General features: G+C 35.8%; 1 protein-coding gene across 2 annotated transcripts in view; it reads right to left on the reverse strand.

The window, feature by feature from the left end:
• The window catches only part of LOC101894550 (protein GDAP2 homolog), a 222,314-nt gene that overhangs the window by 65,562 nt on the left and 130,743 nt on the right, over window positions 1–26,009 (reverse strand). For both annotated transcript variants that reach the window (XM_059120076.1, XM_059120078.1), the window contains exons 3-8: window positions 16,901–16,964; window positions 16,567–16,718; window positions 16,166–16,308; window positions 11,299–11,431; window positions 11,107–11,216; window positions 10,792–11,037 (exon numbers count right to left, since the gene is read on the reverse strand). In XM_059120076.1, coding sequence (XP_058976059.1) covers window positions 10,792–11,037; window positions 11,107–11,216; window positions 11,299–11,431; window positions 16,166–16,308; window positions 16,567–16,718; window positions 16,901–16,957 — 841 coding nt within the window. In that variant the 5' untranslated portion in view covers window positions 16,958–16,964. The remainder of the gene's footprint in view (window positions 1–10,791; window positions 11,038–11,106; window positions 11,217–11,298; window positions 11,432–16,165; window positions 16,309–16,566; window positions 16,719–16,900; window positions 16,965–26,009) is intronic.

Raw genomic sequence — 26,009 nt, forward strand, 5'->3', positions numbered from 1 at the left:
ATGTGTGACTGAAAACATTTTCTATTTTTCAATGATAAGCAGTGCCAAAAGAACGCAAAATAAAATTGGAGAAAACAAAAACAAAAAATATCAAGGGAATTGATAACGTAACCAACAAAAATTGAAGATATCCTCATCTCGGTTTACCCGTTCTGGCAATAGTTGTAAATTTTGATGCTGTGTTGTTGTCGGAGTGTGCTGGAAATTTGAGATAAGCTCAGCATTATCTCGTTGATGGATTTATCGCAAGTGGCGTTGTTATTATTATTACATTTTGTTTTGAAAATTTATATTTTTCTGATAAATTCGGAATCTAGAAGTGCAAGTCGAAGCATCACCAGTAGGCGAGATGTTCGTTGTTGCATTTTTCCATCAAAATAGATTAGATAACTTCGAGTAATGCGCGTTTTGAAGACATTTGAAATGAGCAGGTTTGTTTGGGATTTACTTTTAAATACCGGAGGCACGATCAAGAGGAAGTTTAAGTTTTCTATTTACAAAGTTAAATTCATTATGCATATATCATTAAACTTTCCAAAAATTATGCACGTAGATGTGCATTTAGAGAAAGGGTAGAATACGTATCTTTATTTCAATTTCTGCGTGATGCACAATGGGAAGAATGGGAACAAATTGTGTTCAGGAAACATAATTTAATTATCGGGTTATTTTTCAACCTTAAAAAATAAATGTCTCTTCAATCGCGCGGTGGGAAAAACACCGATCTAGATCCAAAACATATAAGTTGGTAATTGCGCTTAATTTTCGCAACTATGCTTATTAAGTAGAGCACCCGTAACACAAAGGATTATATTGGGAATTTAAGTAAAGTAGATCATACCAACTGTGAATCAAATAGCATTGTTGTACAGGGTGAGATGAAAATACTGCAACCAACTTCAGATTGCTGTCATTTCTAAGCCACTGTCAAAATTATTCCAATGACAGCTTATTATATTTTTTGCAAGCGTACAAAAGCATTTTGGTGAAAATTTTCCAGAAAAAAAGTTATTCCTGACAGAATTCAAGCGTTACAGTACGAACGATACCACCAGTGGCTATCGTTAGAGCACGCCAGCATTTAACTCGTTACCGTGAAACTGGTAGCGTAGCCCGACGTCGAGGAAGTGGACGGAAGAAATCAGCAACATCCGCAGAAATGGTTCGAAAAGTAAAAAAGCTACTTAAACCCGCATCGCAGTGGCCGAAAAATGGCTCGTGAGCTGAACATATCGCAATATTCCATTCAGCAAATATTGAAAAAATGAGTTCGGGATAAAACCATTGAAATTCCATAAAGTGCAAGAACTTACACCGCAACAGAAAGAAAATAGACTCAAAAGAGCTAAAGAGTTGCTTAACTTGGCCGAAAGGGTTGAACTTCCGAATTTGATTTTCTCCGATGAGAAAACACTCGTTATCCAGCAGTTTGTAAACAAACAAAATGATAGTGTTTACTTGCCACAGAGGTCCGCTGAAAATGTGCACCTTCGTTTGGCCGCCAGAACTCAAGCGCCGATGGTCGCTCTCCGCCCTGGCATCAGAATAAATGCCGAATATTATGGCGAAAATATTCTGGAGGGTGTATTAATGCCTTGGGCATGCAATCCTTTTGGGCGCAGACCTTGGATATACCAACAGGACGCAGCACGTGCCATCTAAGAATGGTTACAACATAAGGTTCCTCGTTTCATTTCCAGGGCACAATGGCCACCAAAATCTCCGGATAGCAATCCGTTGGACTATTGTGTCTGGAGTATTTTGGAAAGCAAAGTTGGCACTAAAAATTACCAAAGTGTCGATCACCTCAAGCAAGCGCTTCGCCGGGTATGGACCAAAATATCGCAGAGCAACATTCGGGCAGGATGAGACGATTTTATTGGACGTTTCAAGGCCACAATTCGTGCCGAAGATGGCCAATTCGAACAAATCTAAACTTTTTCTAATATTTGATGCTATTTCCGACATTTTTTGCTTTCATTCAATAAAATTTAGAAAAAAGATGTGAAAATTATGGTGTTTGATTTTGTTGCAGTTTCTTTTTATCTCACCCTGGGTATATGGGAGCTATATCTAAATTTAAAGCGATTCTCACAAATTTCAATAGGGTTCGGTCTTGGGCCAAACCAATATTGTTTTGGAAAATTTCATCTCAATCGGATAACAAATGCGACATGCATTTTGTTCACAAAAATACATGGACAGACGGGTCGACTCAGAAAATGATTCTATGGAGAGCCTCAAAAATAACTTTGGTTCCATATTGCTTCCTTTTTCATGTTACAAACAGATGCACAAAGTCATAATTATCCAAATTTCGTGAATTTGAGTATTTTTGTAACACTTATTATTCTAATATTTATAAAACCCTTCTTTCATCAATCCTACACAACATCAAAGACTCTCCCTCCAAACTTCAGATTTCAGCTCTTTTCCTTCTATTTAATACCATTTAGTTCTTTCACACATTTCGGTACATTTTTCGAAATCCACATCCATATATAAAAACCACCACACAAAATGTAACCCTAATGCCAAATTTCGGATTTGCAGCTCAATCATTTCCTCTATACCAAATATAGTTCCATTTGGTACTTTTCGAACTATTTAGTACATATTTCAAATCACAACCCAACAGTGAACCAAATATCCACATTTTAAATTTCCCGTTCCATCCCTTCACCCAAATCCAAAGTGTAACAAATTTAATTCCCTTAATATACACTTCAAAAACCACCTCCTTACATCAACCCTAGGTCCCATCTAATTCTTATAACAAATCTCTAGATTTTATATCTATCCTGTAACCTAAACCAAATAGTATCAAATATGATAATCAACGGCAGAATTTGTTCAGTTTGACAACATGTTTTAATCAAAACTTCATATAACGTACTAAATTTTCAGACCAGGATACACATGAACAGCGGCCTAAATACTAAATTTCCAATAACAAATTGTACAAAATGTAGTATTATTTAGTACTTTTTGTGCACATTTCCAAAACCATCTCTTAATCACAAACCTACCACCAACAAAGAACGCAATACAAAATTCCAAACTGTTCTTAATTTAGTACAGTTCGCAAACATAGTACACATTTCCAGAACCACCTTCATATATCAAAATTTTTTTCCCAACCTTGATTCTTGTACCAAATTTCAAGTTTGTAGTTTTATCCGTTCACATAATACTAATTTACAAGTTTGGTACTATTTTAAAACATTTTGTTACCTTGAAGTTGGAATTTCCAAAAACTTCTTGGTACATCCATCCTGCACTTCAACAGTGACTTGCATTCCAAATTTCATAATTCTATCTCATACCGTTTGTCCAATACAAATAATTCAATTTTAGTAGAATCGTCTGGACGTTGATTTAGCATTTGTTAAAAAATTAGCATACTTTCAGGCGCACGTTGTTATAGAGTTGCCATGCATTTAAAATGTTGTTATTTGTTGGGAAATTATTACAGAATATAGAGCCAATTACAAACAAAGATTTATAAGAACATTTTAAATCCAGTAAAAAAGAGCTACAAACAGACGTGGTAGACAACTGAATACCCACAACCAACACAGGAAAATATCTTAATTTTTACCAAAAAAAAAATTTGTGTATTGTGTCCAATATTCGGTCAAATTAAAAATGAACCAATACTATACAGGGTGAGATGAAAAAACTTCAACCAACTTCAGATTGCTGTCATTTCTAAGCCAAAGGTGATCAATTCGATCAAATCTATTTATACCCTACAACACTATGTGTTGGGGGTATTATAAGTTTGATTGGGCCAAAAATTATGTAACACCTCGAAATATTGATTTCCCACATAGGAAAGTATATATGGATCTTCCTATCTCACCGAGCTGAGTCGATCTAGCTATGTATGTCCGTCCGTCCGTCCGTCTGTCCGTCTGTCCATGTTAATTTGTAATCACTCTACAGGTCGCAATTATGGCCCGATCGTCACGAAATTTAGAATGGAGGTGGGGCTAGGGTCAGAATAGAACCCTATTTCTTTTGGAGACGATCGCCTAATGTTTAGTGGTTGAAATGGACCAAATACTGAAAAAATGTCGTATTTTGCAGTAGCTATACAGGCCGCAATTATAGACCAATAGACGCGGAATTTCGCACGTAGCTAGAGTTTAGGGCGGGAAAGAAGCCTACCAATTTGGGTTGTCATCGGATAATATTTAGCGGGTAAAATAGCCCATATCTTTTGTGTTGAAAAAATTCAAAATTTTTCATTAAACCGCGAATATTTTAAATCCCGGCGAAATCACAAAGCCATGACAAGGTTATTTCTGACCTTTACATTGATGTTAACATCCAACAAATCGCATATATAGCAAAATATGTGCGATATATATGTCTATCAAAGAAGATATGCTTGAAATATCTCTTATATGTCGAGAACGGCTGAACTGATTTCGACAGTTCTCATTAATTCAGAATGGCCTCTTGGTAGGAAAGAAAAAACGTCTAAAAAAACGCATAAAAATATCTCTCTAAAGCTGAAAATATTGATTTTGTAAAAATTTCTCAAATTTTTTCAATGTTGTCATATTTTTGGCATATTTTCATTTTGAATTAAACATTTGGTAATATTTCTACAGCTAACAAAACTAAGTAGTTAGGATATCAGGATATCATATACAGATCGCATTTATGGCCCGAGCCTTACGAAATTTTGCATGGGGATAAGATGAGGGTCAGAATAGAAGCCTACTCTTTTTGGAGATGATCGCCATATATTTAGGGGTTGAAATGGACCAAAAAACTGCAAAATTGTCAGCAGTTCGTAATTATCGCTCGATCCTCACGCACATTTGAATGGTGGTTAGCGGACATTGCAAAAGCCAAGCAATTTTGGATGGCCATCCAAAAATATTCAATGTGTGAAATAGTTTGCCAACATTTGTAGACAAAATACGAAAATATCCATTCCAGTGACTTTTTGGAGAATTCACAAATAGAGGAGAGACGCACTTCTGACTATTTCGTTAAGGCTGATTTCGTTGAAGAATATAGTCAAATGTCTGTATCTCATATAGATGCGTTTCAGTCAAAAACCAATAATAAATGTTAATCTTTTGCCACTTCTCAGAGATTATAGGTCTTTGGGAAATATTGGTTCCAGATCTAGGAAGTCCATTTACGTGCAACATCTTCCAATAAATTGGAAATGAGCAAATTAGCTTGAGCTGCTATTATTCGAAAATTAGAGAACGAAACCTGATGGTTTTCTTTTATTATTTGTCACCATATCTTGTGGAATTCTTTCGAGTATCTCGCCTATATAAACTGTATCGTTTATTATAGTGTTGTAGGGTATTCAATGGTCGGCCCCGCTCGACTGTAGCCTTTGCTTACTTGTCTAAAATTTGATGTTATTTCCGACATTGTCTGCTTTCATTCAATAAAATTTAAAAAAAAAAAAATGTGAAAATTATGGCGTTTGACTTTGTTGCAGTTTTTTCATCTCACCCTGTACATCCATAGTCTTAGTAAAATAAAACGATTCTCAATACACATGGCATTTATTGCCCTATCCAGATGAAAATTTGCACAAATCATTTGTTTGGCCCAAGGACGAACCCTATTGAAATTGGTGATAATCGTTAAAAAATTTAGATATAGCTCCCATGTATATCTTCGTCCGATTTGCCTTTTAATGTGCACCAAACGTGTAATATCATATATGGTATGGCATTTTGCACATACAACCAAATTAGGCCTGAAAATAAGTATGCCAAATTTGATGGAAATCGGTTCAGATATAGCTATAGCTACCATATATATATTGTTTATCCGATTTGTTATTTTTGTCCTCCGCAGCCGTAATATGCACTCTGCAACAACGATATTTGGGAAAATATATCAAATACAGCTCAGAAATACATTTGCTAAATTTTATCGAGATCGGTTCAGATTTGGATATAGCTCCCATATATAACTTGGTCCGATTTACTTTTTATTGTACACCAAACGTGTAATATTTGCCCAAATGGGATGGAATTTGGCACATGCGACCGAATTGAGTCTAGAAGCTAGTATGCCAAATTTTGTGAAGATCGGTTCAGATATAGCTATAGCTCCCATATATATTGTTCATCCGATTTGTTGTATTTCTTACCCACAGCCGTAATATGCACTCTGTAACAACAATATTCAGGGAAACATAACAAATACAGCTCAGAAATATCTTTGCCAAATTTTATCGAGATCGGTTCCGATTTGGATATAGCTCCCATATATATATATCCTTATCCGATTTCAAATTAATTGTGCACCAAATGGACAACACAAATCCGAATTTAAAAGATACAAATGCTACGGCATATTTAGTCCTTTGAACTTTAAATTATAATCATAGCGTGTGGGGTAGGGTATCATAAAGTCGGCCCCGCCCGACTTTAAGACTTTCTTTACTGGTTGTATATTTATTTGTCCTTGTTTTTAAACTGACGTGTCTCTTTGTAATAAACAAAAGTGCAGGGTACCATAAGGTCGGCTCGCCAGACAATTTTGTTTTGTTTTTTTTTTTTATGTTTAGCAATTATCCCCAAAACTGTCACTCGGTATTAAAGGGAAATTTATCCACAATGATGTCAGATTTATTTCTTATCTTTTCGTCTGATTTCTGTCTCCATCATACATTGCAAACTTTGATTTTTATCAACATTTTCTTATCACTAATCATAAATTCAATGAATCATAGGTATTTTGTTGTTTTTTTTTTTTTTTGTTTACGTACATATTTTAAAATTTATAACCGTCGAATGCACAATTTTTATTTTGCGCTTTGCACTTTTAAACTGTTTCTTTACAACGCGAACTATTTTTTGTTAAATGTTTTTGGATTGTTTTCTTTTGTTTTTAACTTGAAATACGAACAGCTTTTAAGCACACGTTGTCGCCCGGAATATAAACAATCAACTAAACCAAACTGTTTTCTTTCAACCAAACAATTCTCGATTAGGCCAGAATAATAATTGGCTTTATTTCAGTTGTAATCTTATCAATGGCAAAAATTGTCGACGACATATGGAAAAGAAAGATTGTCTGAATTGGTGGAAGAAAGGAGGAAGAGAGTGAGGGAGACATTGAATAGAGTAGCGGTAGTTGTAGCGCGAAAGGTAAACTGATTTATTGCCGATTCAGAATTCAACAATTGGGCGATAAACAAACGTACATTGGTCAAGGTAGAAATACTTGCAAAATTTGTGAACAAGGGTCTATTTGAAGAAAATGGTCAACAAATGGCTCTCAGAGCTAAAAATTTTATTTCAAGAATTATTTTCTGGAGACTATATATTTTAAGGGATTAACAGAGTTACCATATTGTATTTTTTAATGTTAGTTTAAATATTATTAGTGTTTTTAATTTGTATATTTATTATACCATCCTCCATAGTATGGAGGGTATATTAAGTTTGTCATTCCGTTTGTAACACCTCGAAATATACATTTTACACCCCACAATCAGCATAAAATTCTATGTCGATTTATCAATGTACGCCCGTCTGTCCGTCTGTGGAAATCGCTCTAGCTTCCGAACGAAATGAAGTAGGTTGATAAAATTTTACTCAAATGTGTATTTTGTCTACAGGAATTTTGGTATTGAAAATGGGTCATGTAGGTCCACGTCTTCGTATATCCCTCATATAACAGTACCTATATTCGATATTCGGTATTTTGATGATTTTAGCGACATTATTTACCAGAATTGTTTCAATTTTGGTATTTGAAGTTCATTTAGGATGTAGAAAATGAGCCATGTATGTCCACGTCTTCGTATAGCCCCCCATATAACGGTACCTCCCAATATTGGGTATTTTGAGGATTTTAGCGACATTATTTACGGGAATTATTTCAAATTTTCTATTTGAAGTTCGTAATGGATACTACAGCCTCTGATAGAAAATTGTCTGTGCAGGTCCACGTACCAGGTATCTCCCTATATTCGGTATTTTGATGATTTTAGCTATATTATTTTAATTTCGCATTTGAATATTGTAATAGCTTGTGACAAAAGATGACTATGCAGGTCCACGTCGTCGTATAGACCCTAATATACGGCTACATTCGGCATTTTTACGATTTTAACAGAATTTTTAAAGGATTTTATTTTTTTTTTGGAAATTGTTAAATTGGACCAAATGGTGAAGGGTATTCAAAGAATTCAAATTCAAAGTTCGGCCCGGCCGAACTTACAGCTTTTTTACATGTTAATATTAATATCAAAAACATATTCGAGGACTATAAAAGTTTAAGTTGTGGATGTTAAAGAGTGCTTCTCCCAGAGACTATCAAAGCAATAATCGTGGATATTTTAAGGATTTTTTCTTCAAGGACTACTAGACCTAAATTGGTTTAAATTTTTATAAAATATTTTACTCAGAACTATTACGGTTATGATGGTTCTGATAGTTCTAATAGTGAATTTAAACATATTATATTACAGAGGTATTTTAGAGTTGTGCTTCTAGCTTTTACAGAGGGCCATTACAGCTGTAATCGCATTTTTTTAAAGAAATCTCTCCGAGGATTGTCAAATACATAATTTTTTTTTTTTTTACCAGTAAAAAAAGCCTTAAAGTCGGGCGGGCCGACTTTATGATACCCTACAGCACTTTGCTAATTTAGTAGAGCTCCACATAACAATTAAAAGTTAATATGGGAGAATTCAATCATACACGCTATGATTATAATTATAATTTAAAGTTCAAAGGACTAAATATGCCGTAGCATTTGTATCTTTTAAATTCGGACTTGTATTGCCCATTTGGTGCAGAATTAATTGGAAATCGGATAAATATATATATGGGAGCTATATCCAAATCGGAACCGATCTCGATAAAATTTGGCAAAAATATTTCTGACCTGTATTTGATATATTTCCCTGAATATCGTTGTTACGGAGTGCATATTACGGCTGTGGAGGACAAATACAACAAATCGGATGAACAATATATATGGGAGCTATAGCTATATCTGAACTGATCTTCACCAAAGTTGGCATACTAGCTTCTAGATTTCATTTGGTCGTATGTGTGAAATTCCATCCCATTTGGACAAATATTAGACGTTTGGTCCACAATAAAAAGTAAATCGGACGAAGTTATATATTGGAGCTATATCCAAATCTGAACCGATCTCGATAAAATTTAGCAAAGGTATTTCTGACCTGTATTTGATATATTTCCCTGAATATCGTTGTTACAGAGTGCATATTACGGCTGTGGATGACAAATCGGATGGACATATACATGGGAGCTATAGCTATATCTAAACCGATTTCAATCAAATTTGGCATACTTATTTGCAGGCCTAATTTGGTTGTATGTGCAAAATTCCATACTATTCGGGCTGATATTACACGTTTGGTGCACAATAAAAAGAAAAATCGGACGAGCTATATCTAATTTTTTTCCGATTATTTCCAATTTCAATAGGGTTCGTCCTTAGATCGAACAAATGATGTGTGCAAAATATCATCTGGATCGGGCAATAAATGCGAACTGTACTTTGGACAGACAGACGGACGGACGAACATGCATAAATCGACTCAGAATGTGACCAGATCTCAAGCGCAGGCCATGGTAATGGTGTGGGCCACCATAACAGCCAATAGTTGCTCTCCGCTCGTATTATCAGAATAAATACCGAATATTATCGCGAAAATATTCTGAAGGTTGTATTAAAGCCATGGGCACGCAAACATTTTGGCAGCAGACCTTGGACATTCCAAGAGGACTCAGCTCGCGCCACCCAAGAATGGTTGCAAAATGAGGTTTCTCGCTTCATTTCCACCGCAAAATGGCCACCAAAATCTCCGGATACCAATCCGTTGGACTATTGTGTCTGGAGTATTTTGGTAAGCAAGGTTGGCACTAAAAAATACCAAAGTGTTGATCACCTCAAGTAAGCGCTTCGCAGGGAATAGACCCAAAAACCGCAGAGCAACATTCGGGCATCGTGTGACGGTTTCATTGGCCACTTGAAGGCCATAATTCGTGCCAAAGGTTAACAATTTGAACAAATCTAAACTTTCTGATGCTATTTCTGATCTCTACTATCTTTATAACAGATTTTGTGTTGATAAAAATATTAAGATGTGTCAAGTCTAAATGGAATCGGATGTTAATTTTGCGTTTTATGAGCTTCATGGGTATTCAAAATTTTTAGAGGTACCAGAAGGATTGGACCGATATATCCCATCTTTACATCAGATTGTGTGTTAGTAGAAATATTTGGATGTGTGAAATATGACGAGAACCGGATGCTTTTTTCGGATTTTATAATTATTTTGGTAATTCAAAATTTTTACCCTTTGTGGGGGAGGAATGGCGCCCGATCATTAGCTTCTTTATAGCAGATTTTGTGTTGATAGAAATATTGAGATGTCAAGTCTGAATGCAAACGGATGTCAATTTAGCGTTTTATGAGCTTTATGGATATTCCAAATCTACCTGGGTAGTTTTTATAAATTTTATTGTTTTTTATTTTTACGTTTTGTTTCTATTTTTTTTGAGGACTGTTGGATCTACAATGGCGCATTTTTTATTTTCAAAAATCCTCGGTAATATAGAATTGAAAAACATATTCGTGGATTTTGAAAAAGTATTTTAAACGTGTGTTTAAGCTTTAGTTATGGAATATTATAGACATTATTTAATCTCTTCAACTCCTTTCAATTTTCTTGCATTCCCCAAAATTCCCACCCCAAAAAAAATCAATTTCCAAATAAAATTTTCTTCGAAAAAAACATTTTCCACCTACCATGATGACGCATCAGAACACTATGTTGTGGATTGCGAATAATGCGTATTTGACGATCCGGATGCTGAGGCTCTCCATATTCACCGCCAATATCCTTGGGCAACTGCCATAAGGCGCTACGTTCCTCCAGGTTGTCGCGAGGGAAGTACAAAGGTGCCAGCACCTCATAGATGCCCCGTTCGTGGGGACTAACACAGAATATCACCACTTGTGTTGTAAATTTGTCCAAAAAACGACGAATTGTTCCTGTAAGAATTTCGAAATTTTTAATATCATCACAATATGAAACAGTTTTGAAATGACATTCAAATATACTTAGAGCAATGTGAGCGGCTAAATCAGCTGGAAAAGATTTCTGATTGGTGCTAATATTGCAAACGGCAATTGTTCGTAAATTCAGTTCTTTGGCTTTGCATAAAACATTTCTGGTGGGGAGACGAGAAGGGAGAGAGATAGAAAATGTCAAATATGTGTGTGGAGGAAGAGCAGTTTGAGGCAGTCACTTACCTATAACAACAATGTAAAGTATTTTCAGCAGCAGTTTTGAATTTTTCTTTAAATGACGGCCCCACTGTGTGTAGAATATATTTGGCGGGTAAGTTGTAACCCTTCGTGACTCGTACTTCACCGGTACGACATTCTGAAAGTACAAAAAATATAATTTAAAATATGCTTACACGGTACAAAGGTAAGGAATGGTCTTTGGAGAACAACTAAAGCCTAAAAATTAAAATATTTTTTAAGGAATATCAGGGTAATAAGCGAAGTTTGATTAAAAAGCAAATGGCGAATTTTTAACACAGTTTTTGTAAAATATTAATAAAGGAATCTAAGAGCTATAATCGAAAATTTGCAAAAGAGTTTTTTCCAGGACTATCGAAGCTATCATCATTGATATCTTATAAGATTTTTCTTCGACGGTCGGGGTGATAGTAAGTGAGCTACTAGAAGGGGTTCGCAGATATAAATCATCTTAACAACATATCTTTTTTTTAAGCAATAATGTTTGTATGTGTGACTTTTAAAGAGTGGCATGCTTATTCCGCTTTTCAAAATCTTGAACCCTATGTGGGGGAGGTACCTGAGGAAATGGTTCGATTTCTACCATTTTTATAACATATTTTGTGTTGATGGAAATATTGAGATGTGCCAAGTCTTGAATGGAATCGCGAATCGGAATTTGCTTTTTATGAACTTCGTGGATATTCAAATATTTGAGCAACTGGGGAGTGTGAGAGGTACAAGAAGGAGTGGACCGATATATCCCATCTTCACAACAAATCTTTTGTTAGTGAAAATAATGAAATGTGTGAAATATAAAGAGAATCTGATGCTTATTTCGGATTTTATAAACGTTTTGGTTAATCAAAACGTTGATGCTTTGTGGGGGAAGTACCAGAAGGAATGGTCCGATCTCTACCGTTTTTATAACAGATTCTGTGTTGATAGAAATATTTTCATGTCCCAAGTCTAAATGCAATCGGATGTTAATTTTTCGTTTTATGAGTTTAATGGATATTCAAAATTTCGACCTTTAGTGAGCGAGGTATCAGAAGTAGTGGACCGACATATCTCATCTTCACACATCCCATTAGAAATAATGGGATGTGTGAAATATGAAGAGAATCAAATACTTATTTCGAATTTTATGATTCTTTTGATTATTTAAAGTTTTTACCTTTTGTGAGGGAGGTACTAGAAAGAAATGAACCGACATATTCCATATTCACGCCAGACTTTGGGTTGATTAAAATATTGTGATGAGTGTATTTGAAGACCATTGGACTCATATATCACATTTTATAAGAGTTCTAATTATTCAAAATTTTGACCATTTGTGGGGGAGGAACTTGATGGAGTGGTCGGATATTGTCCATTTTTGCACCAGACGTAGCACAGATGGAGATATTAGTATTTACAAAGATGGAGCAAAATCAGACTATCACTTCTCATTCTGTGCAATAAAATATTTTTTTTTTTTTGACAATTTCGAATTCCTGTGGGGGAGTTGCAGACGGAGTGGGCCGATGGACGGACATCGCTAGATCGACTCCAAATGTCCTGAACCGGATTTGGGCCAAAGAGTCCTAGGGTCTAAGGTCTTATTTCGATTCGATTCGTTTTGGCCGTACCAAATGAAATCTACCCTCTCTAGCCATATGGCTGAGGGTAAAAAAATCCATATTTTCTTGAATTTTTCATTTTTTTTTTTTTGAGAACACTCGAAGCTGTAAAAGTGGATTTTCAGGACTATGTTGCAAGCATTATTATAGCCATAATAACGGGTTATTTGAAGAATAAATTTTAAGTACTGTTTACATCACAGTCGTGGTTAGAATGTTGTTTGAAGGCCTTTCAGGGTATAATCGTTGATTTTCTATAAATTTCTTTAAGGTCTACAATTTTTTTTCGTCAAAGGCTCTAAAAGTCACGATCTGGGTTTTTAAAGAATATTGCAGTCAGAGACTATCGCACATATAATAGTGAACTTATAAGTAATAATTTGGAGGACTATAAGAACTTTAATTAAAGATATTCAAGAATAATTTTTAAAATACTTTAGAAGTTATGATCGCGGTTTTTTAAGGAATATCGGAGCTTTTCAAATTTATTTTTGCAGCAATATCCGAGCTATGGATTAGATTAAAAAAAAAAAAACTTTTCAAAGGACTTTTTCAATTTTATATTTTTCATCAAAGAAACATGGATTTGGGAATATTTTAAAAGAATATTTGTTGAAGCCTCATTTGAGTAAAGAATATTCTATTTTAAGGAAATATTCGAAAAATAATCCAGGATAACTGAATTCTTTTTGGAATTATCCGCAGTATATTATTGATTTTTATACCCTCAGCCATATGGCTAGAGATGGTATACTGGGTGAGATGAAAATAGTGCAACCAACTTCAGACTGCTGTCATTTCTAAGCCACTCGTGCGACAGCTGTTAAAATTATTCCAGTGACAGCTCATTATATTGTTTACAAAAGCATTTTGGTGAAAATTATCCAGAAGAAAAGTTATTCGTGATATAATTCAAGCGTGATAATGTGATTTCTTTATATTTGGCTGGAAAACCACTAGTGGCTATAGTTACAGCAGTCCAGCATTTAAATATGAATAAATCTTTTACCGTGATACTGGTAGCGTAGCCCGATGTCAAGGAAGTGGACGGAAGAAAATAGCAACATCAGCAGAAATGGTTCGAAAAGAAAGAAGCGACTTGAACGAAACCCGAATCGCAGTGGCCGAAAATGGATCGTGAGCTGTACATATCGCAATATTCCACTCGGAAAATATTCAAAAATGAGCTCTGGGTAAAGCCATTGAAATTCCGAAAATTGCAAGAACTTACACCGCAACAGAAGGAAAATAGACTCAAAAGAGCTAAAGAGTTGCTCCGCTTGGCCGAAAGTGGTGAACTGTCGAATTTGTTTTTTTCCGATGAGAAAACATTCGTTGTCAAGCCGTTTGTAAACAAAAAAAAAAGGATCGTGTTTACTTGCCAGCTGAGGTCAGCTGAAAATGTGCACCTTCGGTTGGCCACCAGAATTCAAGCGCCGGCTATGGTGATGGTGTGGGCCGCCATAACAGCCGATGGTCGCTCCGCTCGTATTAATCGATCGTGGCATAAGAATAAATGCAAAATATTATCGCGAAAATATTCTGGAAGGTGTATTAAAGGCAAGCAAACATTTTGGCAGCAAACCTTGAACATTCCAACAGGACTTAGCACCATCGCACTCAGAATGCGACACCCAAGAATGGTTACAAAATGGGGTTCATCGCCTCGTTTTCAGCGCACAATGGCCACCAAAATCTCCGGATACCAATCCGTTGGACTATTGTATCTGGATTATTTTGGGAAGCAAGGTTGGTACCAAAATATACCATAGTGTCGATCCCCTCAAGCAAGCGCTTCGCTGAAAATGGGCTAAAATACCGCAGAGCAACATTCGGGCAGCGTGTGACGGTTTCATTGGCCGTTTAAAGGCCATAATTCGTGTCATATATTTCCGACATTTTTTGCTTCCATTCAATTAAATTAAAAAAAAAAAAACATTTAAAAATTATGGCGTTTGACTTTGTTGAAGTTTTTATATTCTCCACCATAGTATGGAGGGTATATTAAGTTTGTCATTGCGTTTGTAGCACCTCGAAATATATTTTTTAGACCCCACAAAGTATAAATATTCTTGATCAGCATAAAATTCTATGTCGATTTAGCAATGTCCGTCCGTCTGTCCGTCTATCCGTCTGTGGAAATCACTCTAGCTTCCGAACGAAATGAAGTAAGTTGATAAAAATTTACTCAAATGTGTATTATGTCTGCAGAACATTTGGTATTGAAAATGGGCCATGTAGGTCCACATCTTCGTATAGCCCATATATAACGGTACCTCCCGATACGGTACCTCCCGATATGCGGTTTGATGATTTTAGCGAATTGTTTCAAATTTGGTACTCGAAATTCGAAATGGATATTACAGCATAAGACAGAAAATGGGCGATTAGGACCACGCCTTCGTATAGCCCCCATATAACGGTTCCCCTCGATTTTCGGTATTTTGATGATTTTAGCGACATTATTTCCGGAAATATTTCAAATTTAGTATTTGAACTTGGAAATGGATACTACCGCCTAAGACAGAAAATTTTCTGTGCAGGTCCACGTCTTCGTATAGCCCCCATATAATGGTACCCCCGGTTTTCGGTTGATGATTTTAGCGACATCATTTACGGGAACTATTTTAAATTTAGTATTTGAAGTTCGCAATGAATACTACAGCCTATGACAGAAAATTGTCTGTGCAGGTCCACGTCTTCCTATAGTACCCATATAACGGTACCCCCCATATACGGTATTTTGATGATTTTAGCGACATTATTTACCGGAATTATTTCATATTTTGTATTTGAAGCTCGTAATGCCAGAAAATTGTCTCTGCACGCTTATGACAAAAGTTACGTATGCAGGTCCACGTCGTCGTATAGACCCTAAAATATGGCAACATTCGGTATTTTTAAGATTTTAACAGAATTTTTAATGGATATTAATTTTTTGAAAAATGTCAAATTTGTACCAAAGTTCGGCTTGGCCGAACTTACAGCTTTTTTACTTGTTTTATCTCACCCATATTGATCAGAGTTTTCGTATAGACCCATAAATTCCTTTTTTTAATTTTTTCAACGGATTTTTTTACATTTTGCAAGTTCCTTCGAAATGGTGAAGGGTATTATTTTTGGAATAGTTTTCTATTTTATTTTATTCTCCTTGATAAAAATCTTTCATTTTCCGGTTCTTCCCTTAAACCTAACATATTCCGTATTCATGGATTACATTCATATTCTCCCAAACACATGGATGCACTTACCTCTTACATTGTGAGCTAAATCTTCTTTCAATTGATTACCGGCTACACTTAGAATACGATCCGATACAATATTGCTTTCGGTTAAAGTCTCATCGGTTGTATTGGTTATGACGTCCACATCTAGAGAGGCGATATCACCGTCCCTGTTGCAAAAAGACAAGGGAGAAAACATGAAATTGAAATGGAAAAACTATTTCCTATCGGATCCAAATACAACAATTCAATGTCAATTTCAATTAAAAAATTCTTTTTATTTTTTTTTTTTTGTATTACATTTGAACACACACATATAAATGAATGTTTGTGTGTATGTGTCAGTGGTCATTCCCGTTGACAAACAAATTCAATTAATTAGAAATAAAAATCGCATTTTGTTGTTTTTTTTTTTGTTCAAAACTTACCAGAGGATAAAACGATTATTGACATCACGGGATATGGGAAAGGGACTGCAGTTGTGACGCGGGCCTCCTATTGTGGAATAATCAGTTATTGGCAGTCTTGTGTCTGTTTTGGCTGAACCACCCCAGGTGGGTAAAGTTTCTGGTTTAATTAACTGTGAGAGAGAGGAGGAAAACAAAAAACTGTCACTCTATAAAAAAATAACAAAAAATCCAAAAACAATTTTGCCACAGCTTCCAGTGATGGAGAGTCAATTTGAATTTTTGTTCGGCCTTGGCTGTGGCTGTGGCTATGGCTTTTGGGGTTTAAGGCCAAAACGGCAACGTCGACACTTACACAAAATGTTGAACCCAACGGCTTGAAATCTTCATTTGAATTTGTATCCAGTCGCATGGTGATGCTGCAAGGGAAGGAAGAGAAAGAGAGAGAGAGAGGGAAAATTGTTGTCAGTGAAAAATTAATTGAAATTCAAATGTCAGTTTTCAAAAGTGAATGGCTGTGTGAACGATGTTGTTTTTGTTGTTGTTAAAATGTTTGCAACTTTTTATTTTTTTCCGTTTTATGTGACACAATTTTGAGTTCCGTATTTCCAAGAATTCTGCACGCACGTAAACAGTATTGCATCCTTGAACGAAATACATTTCCATTCCATTTCACTGAACCGCACCTCAAAACCTCATCTCAATTTCGTTGGTTAAGGCAACAGTTTTTCTGGCTAAGTGGCATTTGTGGGTGTCACATTTCGTAAAACTTTCACAAGTTATGTTTACATGAAAATAAATTGATAAATATTGCAGTTCGAAAAAAAAAAATGTGGGATTTAACCCTCTGGGGGGACCTTGGACAAACTTTTGCTCATAATGTTTTTTATACCCTCCACCATACTTAGTATGGAGGGTATATTAAGTTCGTCATTCCGTTTGTAACTCATCGAAATAATAATTTTAGACCCAACAAAGTATATATCTTCTTGATCTGCGTAAAATTCTAAGACGATTTAGCCCTATCCGTCTGTCCGCCCGTCCGTCTGTTGTATTCACTCTACAGTCAAAACGAATTAAGATAGGAAAATCTACAATGTTGCACAGATCTGTCTTTGGTCTGCAGGCAGTTCAAGTTCGAAGATGGGCTTTATAGGTCCACGATATCGTATAGCCCCCCTATAACGGTACCCCCCGATATTCGGTATTTTAATGATTTTGGCCACATTTTTCAACGGAATTGTCTGAAATTCTACACAAGGAGTTCTTTCTGAGTACTTTACCCCCTGAAAGGTACACGATAGTATAGGTTCCATGTAACGGTATCCCCCGATATTCAGCATTTTGACGATTTTAGCCACATTTTTCAACGGAATTGTCTGAAAATACACACAAGGAGTTCCTTGTGAGCACTTTATCCCCTGGAAGATAATTATCTATATAGGTCCACGATATCATATAGGCCCCATATAACGGCACCCACCTATATTCCGTATTTTGATGACTTTAGCCACATTTTTCAACGGAATTGTCTGAAACTCTACACAAGGATTTTTTTTGGTGAGTACTGTAACACAATATCGTATATCCCTCAATATTACGGTACCTTCCGATATTCGGTATTTTAAGATTTTGACAGAATTTTTTATGGATTTTATTTTAGAAAATCGTTCTAATTCCTTCTAAATGGTGGAGGATATTCAAAGTTCGGCCCAGCCGAACTTACAGTTTTTTTAAGTGTTTTTTTTTTTTAGAAAAAAATGCAATGCCCATATATTACACCACATAATTGGCATTTGGTAAGGACGAAAATTACACTTTCATTACCCTGTGGTGACTTCCAATAACAATTCTCAGGCAAACAGGTGTGAGGAAAATTTTTCACACACACCCATACATACAATGGAAAATATTTTCCTTCCATAATTAAATTTATGACAATTTTGTTGCTTCAATTTTTTAAGGCATTTAAATGACATTTAAATGGCCATCTTTGGGTGTGTGGGTGTGTGTGTTATGGCCATATTACAGTCGAAAATCACTACATTCAGTTATGGTATTGCTGATGCTGTAGGTGGGGGGTAAGTACGAGTGTGTGTGTGTGACTGTATGTTAAATGCCAGAACTTCTCTCCATTGTAATTAAGAGAAATGCCATGAACTGCAGCAGCTATTTAAAGCCTGGTTAACATCCATGAAATGTTGTGTTTTTCGCTGCAGTTTTTGTGTTTGGCTGGCAACATCCATCCAACCATTCTCGCGGGTCCAATTAAGTGTTGCTGTGGTGCATTGAAGCGCGACCAACGTATCAAGTGAATGAAATATGGAAATTCAAATTCAGCAACGGCGGAGTTATGTAATTTTAAAGCGTAGATGTAAAAATTGAATTCTTTCAACATAAAAATTGAGAAATTCATTGGAAATTTATCAACAGCCTAAAAGTATGCAATACTTGGAAGAAAAAGCGAAGGTAAATGTCAAAGAAAATCTGTAGACTTTTCCTCATAGAAAATCTGTAGTTTTTTTTCGCATTGAAAATCTGCAGATTTTCTCATAGAGAATGTGGAGATATTCTTATAGAAAATCTGGACATTTTCTCTTAGAAAATCTGGAGACATTTTGCAATTTCGTATGGAAAATCTGTCGATATTGTATGGAAGATCAGTAGATCTTTTCATAGAAAATCTGTAGATTTTCTCATAGATTTTCTCCTAGAAAATCCCTAGTTTTTCTCATAGAAAATCGGTGGACTTTTTCTCATAAAAAATCTGTAGATTTTTACTCTATAAGAAAATTTGCAGATCATCCATGACAAGGTCTACAGCTCTTCTATGAGAAGATCTGCATCTATTCTATGAGAAAATCTGCAGCTCGTCTATGAGAAGATCCACAGATCTTCTATGAGAAGCTCTACAGATCTTCTATGAGAAGCTCGACAGATCTTTTATGAGAAGCTCTACAGATCTTCTATGAGAAGCTCTACAGATCTTCTATGAGAAGCTCTACAGATCTTCTATAAGAAGCTCTACAGATCTTCTATGAGAAGCTCTACAGATCTTCTATGAGAAGCTCTACAGATCTTCTATGAGAAGCTCTACAGATCTTCTATGAGAAGCTCTACAGATCTTCTATGAGAAGCTCTATAGATCTTCTATGAGAAGCTCTACAGATCTTCTATGAGAAGCTCTACAGATCTTCTATGAGAAGCTCTACAGAGCTTCTAGGAGAAGATCTACAAATCTTTTAGAAAGAGCTCCACAGATCTCCTAGGAGAAGATTTACAGATCTTCTATGAGAAGCTCTACAGATCTTCTATGAAAAGCTCTACAGATCTTCTATGAGAAGCTCTACAGATCTTCTATGAAAAGCTCTACAGATCTTCTATGAGAAGATCTACAGATCTTCTATGAGAAGATCTACAGATCTTCTATGAGAAGATCTACAGATCTTCTATGAGAAGATCTACAGATCTTCTATGAGAACATCTACAGATCTTCTATGAGAAGATCTACAGATCTTCTATGAGAAGCTATACAAATCATCTATGAGAAGGTATACAAATCTTCTATGAGAAGATCTACAAATCTTCTATGAGAAGATCTACAAATCTTCTATGAGAAGATCTACAGCTCTTCTATGAGAAGATCTGCATCTCTTCTATGAGAAAATCTGCAGCTCGTCTTTGAGAAGATCTACAGATATTCTATGAGAAGCTCTACAGATCTTCTATGAGAAGCTCTACAGATCTTTTATGAGAAGCTCTACAGATCTTCTATGAGAAGCTCTACAGATCTTATATGAGAAGCTCTACAGATCTTCTATGAGAAGCTCTACAGATCTTCTATGAGAAGATCTACAGATCTTCTATGAGAAGATCTACAGATCTTCTATGAGAAGATCTATAGATTTTCTCAGGTTCTCATAAGCAGACGTCATTTTGCAGTTATTTTATAGACCCAAGATCTTTGACAATTCTTGTCTACCCAGGAAATCTATTTCAGATCTGCTATAGCTAGAATATATCATGATTTTCCTTTACAACTGGCAGACCATATTTCTATTTACCTTGAAAACAAATTATTAAATTCCATCTTCCACCTAAATTTCACTCTTTTACCTCTCTCTATCAGCTATCTTCTTTCGCCAAATCATAATCCAATCCCCAACCCATCAACGATGTTGGCGGGAGAGATGTCCATTTCCATGTTTCTATGCACTTCGACGAGCTGTTAACACGAATAGCAACAACTGATGAAACATTCATTAAAACCTAATGGGAATACTTGAAACGAGAATCATGAAATTTTCAAAATCCTAAAATTGGCATCAAACAGCAACAACAGCAACAAGTGGTGCTAATGGTTGTTGTTGTTGTTGTTTGACATACAAATTCTATAATGCATTTTTGTTGTTACAACTATAATGGGGCGGGGATAAAATGACATAATCCCTTTGGAAAATGCGTTGGATGAAGAGCTATTTAATTTCGATTAGCTTGTTATTGAAATATGTTTTAGAGCACACAGAAAAATACACGACTACAGCAGCGGCAGAGGATGGGAAAATTATGGCTTGTTCACCCATTTTGTGGGAATTAGTATTATTCAGCTATTTATAATTAGGTTATTGAAACTTGTTGGTTTCAAAATCGGTTAATTGAAGAGAACAGGATATTATATTGTGAATGTGAAAGGAGTTTATTTTTGGAAGGAATCGCGATGATGTATCAATTTAAAATGAGTACAATTATAACAATGTGAATTGAGGCGGTAATCTAATGTTGGAGCTTGTTTTAATAGAGTGTGGTGCGAAAGTTATTTATAGATAAGCCAAAAAAGGTCTGCTTTGCTTGGCCGTAATCAATATTCTTTTCCGTTGTAACTTATTCAATAAATTATACAACATCTACATCATCATTATACCCTCAGCCATATGGCTAGAGAGGGTATATATATCATTTTATACGGTCAAAACGTTCCAAGTTGAAATAACAGTTTTGGACCCTAGGTCTCTTTCCGTTTCAGGACGTTTGGAGTCGATATAGCGATGTCCGTCCGTCTGTATGTCTGGCTGGTGCGCACGATAACTCTCGAAGGGAGTATCCGATTTGGTCCAAAGTTAGAACATCGTAATATTTTTGTCAAACTTAGATCCAGTTCGGATATGTGCAATATCGGTCCACTCCTTCTGGTATCTCCCCCACATAAGGTCGACATTTCCAAAAAATATATTTTCTGCATAGAAAGAGGAGCGATAATCCGATTTTGTTACAACTTTGCAAATCCTTATATTTGCGTCAGTGCTAGGTCAGGTGCATAAATGTACAATATCGCCCCACTCCATGAAGTGTCTCCCACACAAACAGTCAAAATTTTCAATATTCATGAAGCTCTTAAAACACCAAATTAACATGGATTCTTTTCAGAATAGGTACATTTCAATTTTTCTATCAACACAAGGTCTGTTATAAAGATGGTAGAGATCGGACTATTTCTTCTGGTACCTCCTCTACAAAGGGTCAAAGTTTCGAATTACTAAAACGATCATAAAAACCGAAATAAGCATCGGGTTCTCATTATATTTCACACATTACATTATTTATACTTACACAAGATTTGTTGTGAAGATGTGATGTCGGTCCTCTCCTTTTGGTCAAGGGTCAAAATTTTGAACATCAATGAAGCTCATAAAACGCGAGATTAAAATCCGATTTCATTCAGACTTGGTACATCTCAATATTTCCATCTACACAAGGTCTGTTATAAAGATGGTAGAGATCGGACCATTTCTTCTGGTACCTCCCTCACGTAGGGATGAAGATTTTGAAAAACAAAACGCTCAAATTTCACACAAACAAACATTTTTGCTGACACAAGATCTATTGTAAAGTTTATATATATCTGCCAGAAGGGTACCTCACCAAATACTTTTTAATACTTTTATTAGTCATAAATTGCGAAACAAGTCAGCGATTCTTTACAACTTGACCATACTAATATTTTTATCTGTATTAGATGAAGCACGATAATAGAATTCTTCGTCGACTCTATCTGGTACCTCACCCATATTTTAACAATTTCTAAAAATTATAACATATCTCATATAAAGTGAAGGATCTTACCAATATGGTGCAAATCTGGTGAAATGGACAATATTGGCCCATTCTTTCAGTACCCCATTCATAGAGGGTCCACAATTTGAATAATCATAACAGAAGTCACAATATATTTAAATAATCGAACATTGAAAATTCGCTGAAATTTTGAAATTCGGAAATGCAAAAGTACATATAAAGTACCCAATTTAAAGTGTGTAATTTGAAGAAAATCCGACTCTTACTTGAATTTTTATAATAGTTGTAATTAATTAAACTTTTGATCTTTCTCGTGGTGGTAAAAATATTGGGATGTTGAAATTTGAAAAGAATCGGATGCTTACTTCGAATTTTATTAAAAATAAAACTTTTTGACTTGTTTTGGGGAGGTACCGGAAGCAGTGGTCCTATAAATACTATCTTCACACCACATCTTTCTATGAAGAAGATTTGGACGCGTGAAATTGGAAGAGAATTGGATGCGCAACCCGCATTTTGTGATGTTAATTCTTTGTGGGCCACGAGGAGTCGTCCGACATATTCTATCTTCACAACAGATCTTGTATTGATAGAAATATTAGGATATGCCGAGTTTGAAAATAATTGGATGATCATTTCGCGTTTTATTATTTTCATGGCTATTCAAAATTTTAACCCGTTGTTCGGGAGGTACTAAAAGCTGTGGACCGATATATCTGATCTTCACATCAGATCTTTTGCTGGTAAAAATATTAGAATGCGTATAATTTGAAGACAATCGAATTATTATTTTAAATTTTATAAGAGCTGTAATTATTAACAAGTAAAAAAACATTAAGTTCGGCCGGGCCAAACTTTTAACACCCTCCACCTTAGGGTAAAAGAAACATTAGAAGAAATGTGGCAAAAACCATTAAAATGCCGATTATGGGGAGGTACCGTTATATGGGGGCTATACCAAAACGTGGACCTATAATTACAATGTTTCGCCACCGGAGCTGGAACCCATTATGACCCACAAATACCAATTTTTAGACAAATCAGTGAAAAAATGTGGCAAAAACCATCAAAATACCGAATATCGGGAGGTACCGTTATATGGGGGCTATATCAAATCATGGACCCATGCATGCAATGTTTCGCCACCGAAGCTGGAACCAATTATGACCAACAAATACCAATTTTCGAACAAATCCCTGAAAAAATGTGGCAAAAATCATCAAATTACCGAATATCGGGAGGTACCGTTATATGGGGGCTATACCAAAACGAGGACCTATAATTACAATGTTTCGCCACCGGAGCTGGAACCCATTATGACCAACAAATACCGATTTTCAGACAAATCCGTGAAAAAATGTGGTAAAAAAAATTAAAATACTAAATATCGGGAGGTACCTTTATATGGGGGCTATACCACAACGTGGACCTATACATCCAATGTTTTGCCACACGCTCAGAGACCCGCTATGACCTACAAATACCAATTTTAAGACAAATCCGTGAAAAAATGTGGCATAAATCATCAAAATACCGAATATCGGGAGGTACCGTTATATGGGGACTATACCAAGTTATGGACCCATACATTCAATGTTCCGCCACCGGAGCTGGAAACCATTATGACCCACAAATACCAATTTTTAGACAAATCGTTGAAAAAATGTGGTAAAAAAAAACTAAAATACTAAATATCGGGAGGTACCTTTATATGGGGGCTATACCACAACGTGGACCTATACATTCAATGTTTTGCCACACGCTCAGGGACCCGCTATGACCTAAAAATACCAATTTTAAGACAAATCCGTGAAAAAATGTGGCATAAATCATCAAAATACCGAATATCGGGAGGTACCGTTATATGGGGACTATACCAGAACGTGGACCGATATATCTCATTTTCAATACCAACCATCGTAGACACAATGCAAATAGCTCTGCTAAATTTTGGAGCTCTACGTCAAATAATGTGGGCTGTATCGTGATTTCAACAGACAGACAGACGGACAGACAGACAGACAGACAGACGGACAGACAGACAGACGGACATCGTTAAATCGACTTAGAATTTTATGCTGATTATGAATATATATACTTTATGGGGTCTAAAACGAATATTTAGGGATGTTACAAACGGAATGACAAAGTTAATATACCCTCCTTTCCAAGGTGGAGGGTATAAAAATGTTGTCCCTTTGTGGGAGAGGTACTTGAGCGAGTGGGCCAATATTGTCCATTTTCGCAGCTAGTCTAGAACAGATGAAAATATTAGTACTTGCAAAGTTGCAGCTGAATTGGATTATCATTTATTTTTCTAAGAAGCAAGATATTTAATTTGAAAATCTTGACCTTTTATGGGGAAGGTACCAAAGGGAGTGTACCTATATTGCCCATCTGCGGACTCGAATTAAGTTTGATAATAATATCAGGATGAACCAAGTTTGGACCAAATCGATTACTTCCCTCGAGAGTTATCATGCTCACCAGCCAGCTAGACAGACAGACGGACACAGTCAGATCAACTTCAAATGTCCTGGAACGAATTTGTACCAAAGAGTCCTAGGTCTTAAAGCCGTTATTTTGATTAGGCACGTTTTTGCCGTAACAAATAAGAGAGGCTAGAGTAGCCTGGCTAATAGTACGTTTATATATATGAGGTTTAACCCACTGGATTTGGATTTAAATTGTCATACCCATTACTTTTACTTCAAATAAATCCTCTCAAAGTAGTTTAACCCTACAAAAAGTTCTAACGTAAACATGGCATAAGGGTATAAAAATCGGCATTCGCATTGTTATACCCTCAGGACTAGGGTCTAATTTGTTTCAAAACATTTTGAGTCGATCTACAGATGTCCATCCGTCCAACTGTCTGTCTGGCTTCGTGACTACTTTATACCCTGAAAAAGAATTGTATATATAGGTCCACGATATTGTATGTCCCCCATGTAACTGATATTCGGTGTTTTAAGCCACATTTTTTAATGAAATTGTCTGACATTCTACACAAGGAGTTCTCTGTAAATACTTTATCCCCTGAAAGAGGATTGTCTATATAGGTGTATGTTTTAGTGTAGCACCCATATAACGATACCCCGAGATATTCGGTATTTCCAGGATTTTATTCACCGGAATTGCGTCAAATTTCGTATTTGAAGTTCGGAATCTTTACTACAGCCTATGACAAAAATTACTAACCCAGCAATACGTCTTCGTCTAGCCCGTATATAAAGGTTTTCATTTAAGCGGTATTTTTAGGCGGATTTTTTTACTCCCTCCTTCCGAACGGTGGAAGGTACAAAAAGTTCGGCCTGGACGAACTTAGCTGCTTTTTTTAATTGTTATTTTTAATTTGTTATATGAAGCTCTACTAAATATGAAAAGGGATG

The sequence above is a fragment of the Musca domestica genome, unplaced genomic scaffold, assembly GCF_030504385.1.
Source record: "Musca domestica strain aabys unplaced genomic scaffold, Musca_domestica.polishedcontigs.V.1.1 16, whole genome shotgun sequence".
Classification (NCBI taxonomy): domain Eukaryota; kingdom Metazoa; phylum Arthropoda; class Insecta; order Diptera; family Muscidae; genus Musca; species Musca domestica.